Genomic DNA, 4,933 nt, shown 5'->3' on the forward strand with positions numbered 1-4,933 from the left:
ATAATAAGCATTGCTAAAAAAGCTCACTGGTGAAGGAATAGTGCACTTAGCCTATGTTACACTGCTACATGGGGGGGATTGAATATCAATAACTTATGTGAGGAAAAACTTCATAGAGTTCGATAGGGATTTAATTATGGCTAATTTAAAGACAAATAACATAAAATGCTTGGCATATTTTTTTCTCTTTTCATATATTATCCATAAACATTCAGTAGCTTATGCAATTATCCATAATGTAAATAGCATATCCAATACTATTGCAAACATTACACAATTCACATCAAAACAGATGATACGAAGTTGACATTGCAAAAGCAACAAAACCATTCTCCACACAATACAAAATTCATAGAGGCCTTTTGTGCTTGATCGAATCTCCTTGTACCATACAGGCCTATTGGATTTCAGAGGCCTAAAAGCTTTAATACCTCTGGTTATTATTCAAATAGCACAGAGACATCTGTATGAGTATGAAAGCATAGGGACTTTATTGAAGACTCGGGTTATGACATTGGAATAAATAAAACTGATAGATGGTCACACGGAAGGACAGCTGCACAAAAAAGTGGAACTAAAGAGACGTAAAATGCACGTAAAATGAAAAGCAAAATGGTGTTTTCCTCATCTTTCAGTATACAATAAATACAAAGTTCTCAAGCAGAAATGCACATGGTTGTGATGGTAGTTCACTTAATACAAGCAGCTCTTCAGGACAAACGGCAATAAATAATATTTCTCTCTCTTTTTCACGTTCAACTGCATAAATCCAAGGAAAGAAATGGATTTGTTTTTGTTCGTGATGAAAATATACAACGTGACAGCTAATAACCCAGTCCTCTCATCTAACCCCCCCCCCCCCCCCCCAGCTGAACCAGCACTGAAATGTTTGGTAAACCGCTTTCAAGCAAAAGAAAGAGAGAGAAAGAGAAAAGACTTAATATGAAAAGTTAAGATTCATGAACTGTATTGTGTTCCCCTTTTAAGATATCTTTACAAGTAGAAACGTCTGAAGTTAAGTAATTAAAAGATACAAGTCAAGTAATGAACGTATAGCTTGAAAAGGCTGATATCGTAATAGTGTCTGTTTTTTACTTTCCTCTTTTATTTTTTCCTCTCAAAAGTACAACTGAAACGTCAAACAGCATCTGTCCAACGGGAAGGGAAAGAGAAAAAAAAATCCCCGGTAGCAACAAACTTTTGCTGTACCTCAGACCTAATGGTCGTCTCCTGTCCTCATCAAATCTCGTTCAAACATTCACAGAGAAGTCTGTGTGCGTCTCCTCGCCAGTAAAACTTCTCATGTTGATATTCATTCATTCATGGGAGTTTATCCTTTTTCTCATGATCACAACGTTGGGGGTTTTGCTTTGCTTAGAACCCCCCGCTATAGGCTCATCTGCTACTTTATATATATCACATAGCTTTTATATTACATACAAGTACCTTTTCCTTGGTAAAGCAAAAAAATAAAATAAAAAACAACACATAAAAATATAGCATACTGTATATATGTATATATATATATACATACATACATACAGCATATATATAAAATTGAAAACTGGGCCAATTTCAGTCAGTATAAAGTTGGTACAAGGAATTAAATGAGCCCCGTGAGCACATTCTCATAAGGGGGGGGGGGGGGGGGGGCTTATTTAGACCAAAACAAAAATAACAACTGGATTAGGGTTCAAATATAGCCATTGGAAATGTCTAGGATAACCACTATGTAATAACAATAAAATAATCATAATAATAATACAATTCCTTTATGGTGGTTGTGTTGCTGTAAATAAGACAATCACTGAAGGACACACTTCTCCTCTTTCTTGGCCATCTTGCCTTTGTTCTGCTCCAGAGTTCTCTCCAGGTGCTCGTCCTCCTCTTCGGCCCTACAGAGGTTAAAAGGTCAAAAGGTCAGAGCCGCACGAGAGTGTGTGCGCATAGTGTGTGTGTGTGTGTGTGTGTGTGTGTGTGTGTGTGTGTGTGTGTGTGTGTGTGTGTGTGTGTGTGTGTGTGTGTGTAAGAAGGGAGAGAGAGGGAGGCATCACGGGGCGACTTGAAGATGACAGGTATGGAATGAAGTACCACAGTTAAGCCTGTTTTAAACTTAGTTGCGAGCCTTTGTTGAGCACCGGAAACAGTCGATCTACAAGCTCTCAGCTTGTGAGCCTGTAGCTGTGGGCTATGTCCGGTGCGCGACACGGCACGCAAACCAAGTATAAACCAGGCATTACGGATGCCAATGGGGGGGGGGGGGGGGTACTAATGCCAAGTGGTGACCCCCGAGCTCTGATCTTTCACCCAGCCCTGGCACACCATTTGCAGACTGTGCTGCCAGTCTGGATGAGATCCCGCCCCCTCCTGTCCCTCCCTACAGGTGTGAGTGGCTGCCATGTGTGCCGCTGGAGGACTTCCTATAAACCTGGTCTGGAATGCAACCTGCTCTGCAATGTGCCCTTCCTCTTCTCTGACTCCACTTCTACGTCTATGGTTTCTGCGGGCGCCAAGGAAACCTAAGGCCTTCCCGAAGCTTAGCGGTGGACTTACCCGAGGAGAAGGGGAGTGCGTAGGGATATCCCTATCCCTGACTGACTTTTTAAAATTTAATTTATTTTTTGTCTCGTCTCTCTGAACCACAAAATACCTTAAGCCAAGCCCTGCTGTTCTTGATGATTTTTAAAAAAAAATTTTTACACAGATTTGTATCCCATGGGACTTTTTCATGTTTCACTTCACGTCATGTTAAACCACAAGAAACAAAACCCATATCAGTGGATACAACAACCATTACATGTTAGATGTATTTGCTATTCCAGTTCATTTGTAGCATATCTTTATTTTACTCTCACTCCTTGACCACTTTCCCTGTTGTTAATGCCTAAATTGACACGTTTTCTTTCTGTCTAAACCACTACACTGAGTCTAAACCATGGAAAATCCCCCACAAAATTAAACCAAAACCTGCCAGTGCTGTCAATCTAACAGATGAATGGAAGGACAGAAGGACATGCTGTATGTATCGGAGACAGAACTATGAACTGACGGAGACTTACTGCTTCTCCTGAGCATCCAGATCTCGGACCAGCGCATCCCGTTTGTTGACCAGTATGACCAGTTCATCCAGTAGCAGCTGCTCTCGTCTCTTCTGAGCCTCCGTCTTCTGCCAGTCTGCAAAGACCACACAAAACCCATTTGGTCAATTACCACCTCCTAAGCAGGGCGCAAATTAGGTTCTGAGAACTTTACCTGAAACCGAGCCGTAGCATATAGAAATGAATCCAGAACCTGTGAAATACGTTACACAGTACAGTACGGTGAAGAAGGACAAGACGGGAGGGATGGCATGCCACATAGGTACTGAACTGGATCTGAACATGTGGTCAGCGCAAGAACATCTTGAGCCACCAGGGCGCCCCGAATGCTGTTAGATTCAGTCTGTGACTGGTATGTCTCTCTCTATGTGTGTGTGCCCTAACTCCAGCCATTCTGGGTAGGTAACCAACCAGTGTTTGTGGAAGTACTTTTTTACTCTCAAGAGAAAATAAAACTGAAATTATACTGGAGAAACATTTCAAAGTGTCAAGTTTAGTTTGGGGATTCTTATCAGTTACTGAGATCATCTCCTTTCTTATAGCAACTCATGGGTGAATGGTGATACAAATACATCCCTATTAGCATCAGGTGTGCTTGAAGTTGGACCGAAATCTTTTTAGGAAGAGCAACTAACTTTCTAAATGTAAAAAGAAATGTAAAATGATGAAATATATAAGACATATATGGCACCATCATGGAATGAACAGATTGTCCCAAATTGCTCAGTGATGGACCTCTTATCTTGACGTTTATAAAAGTTTTTGAGGGTTTTTCCTCTTCCGCTGGGACAGACGAGTCTCTGAGGACATCCTCCTGATGATCTCAACGTGTCAAAGTGTCTGACAGCTCCTCAGAACGTGGAGCGAGCGGGTCACGTGTTTGAGCACATGCTTCATGAATATTGACACACCTTCAATGACAAGTTGTTAAAATACATCAGGACAGCCTGACTGAATTAACAGCCACCGTTTGGTCCCGTGTTCAACTTCCTAATGCGCCTAGTACACTGTCAAGACATGTTGATGTAGCTTGTCTATTGTAAGGATAAAGCAGTCAGTTCCCTGTCAGGAGCAGTACGACGACTATTGTAAAGCTATCTGTCAACACCATCACTCATTACAGCTGCAGGCTCTCTGTGTGCACGATGCTGGGATATTGGTTTAAGCAAATATACTGCAAGGATGTATAGTAAAAGTGCAGGTATAATAATATAGCACTATTATAGGTCAATGCATATCAATAAGCAAAACTGTCTGAACAGAAAAAATCCTTAGTGTTAATTGAGAATTCTCTTAAATGGACACTGGATGTTACTGTGCATGGTCATGATTTATTTAGGCGTAGCTTCACACAGTTCAAAAAGACACTGCGCCCCGACTACTTTAGCAGAAATAATTCAATAATAGTAGTCAATAAGCCGACTACAAAACTATAGTTTGTGTATAAAAAAGCTAACCTCATGGTAAAGGTGTGGTTTCCTTTTAAACTGATAGTTAAAGAACTGCTAAAACAAAGCAATCACAGCAAACATTGTCTTTGTTATAGTTGTGGTGTGGGCTCTGCCATCCACTTGAGTTAGAATGATTTTCACAACTTTATAGTTATCATGCTTGGTGTGAACGGCCCTTAAGGTGATGTATAGATCCATAAAATGTAGAAATACATTTAGCCGCCCGCCTTAAAAAGCGTTCTCATGACCCTACTTAGTAAAACAAACAAACATTTGAGCCTTTTTTTACACCCCCTGACTTCTGTAATTTACTTCTCCCTCTGTCTTTCCAGGAAGGGGACCCACAGGGCCCAGATGGGACCCCAGGTCCAAATCCCCTCAGCC

At 41.0% G+C, this 4,933-nt stretch overlaps 1 protein-coding gene across 2 annotated transcripts in view; it reads right to left on the reverse strand.

The window, feature by feature from the left end:
• Window positions 1-466: 466 nt before the first annotated feature.
• Window positions 467-4,933, reverse strand: part of ehbp1 (EH domain binding protein 1) — a 189,222-nt gene continuing 184,755 nt past the window's right edge. For both annotated transcript variants that reach the window (XM_084077333.1, XM_084077332.1), the window contains exons 23-24: window positions 3,060-3,174; window positions 467-1,895 (exon numbers count right to left, since the gene is read on the reverse strand). In XM_084077333.1, the coding sequence (XP_083933459.1) occupies window positions 1,805-1,895; window positions 3,060-3,174 (206 nt within the window). In that variant the 3' untranslated portion in view covers window positions 467-1,804. The remainder of the gene's footprint in view (window positions 1,896-3,059; window positions 3,175-4,933) is intronic.

The sequence above is a fragment of the Gymnoscopelus microlampas genome, assembly GCF_963454915.1.
Source record: "Gymnoscopelus microlampas genome assembly, chromosome: 13".
Classification (NCBI taxonomy): domain Eukaryota; kingdom Metazoa; phylum Chordata; class Actinopteri; order Myctophiformes; family Myctophidae; genus Gymnoscopelus; species Gymnoscopelus microlampas.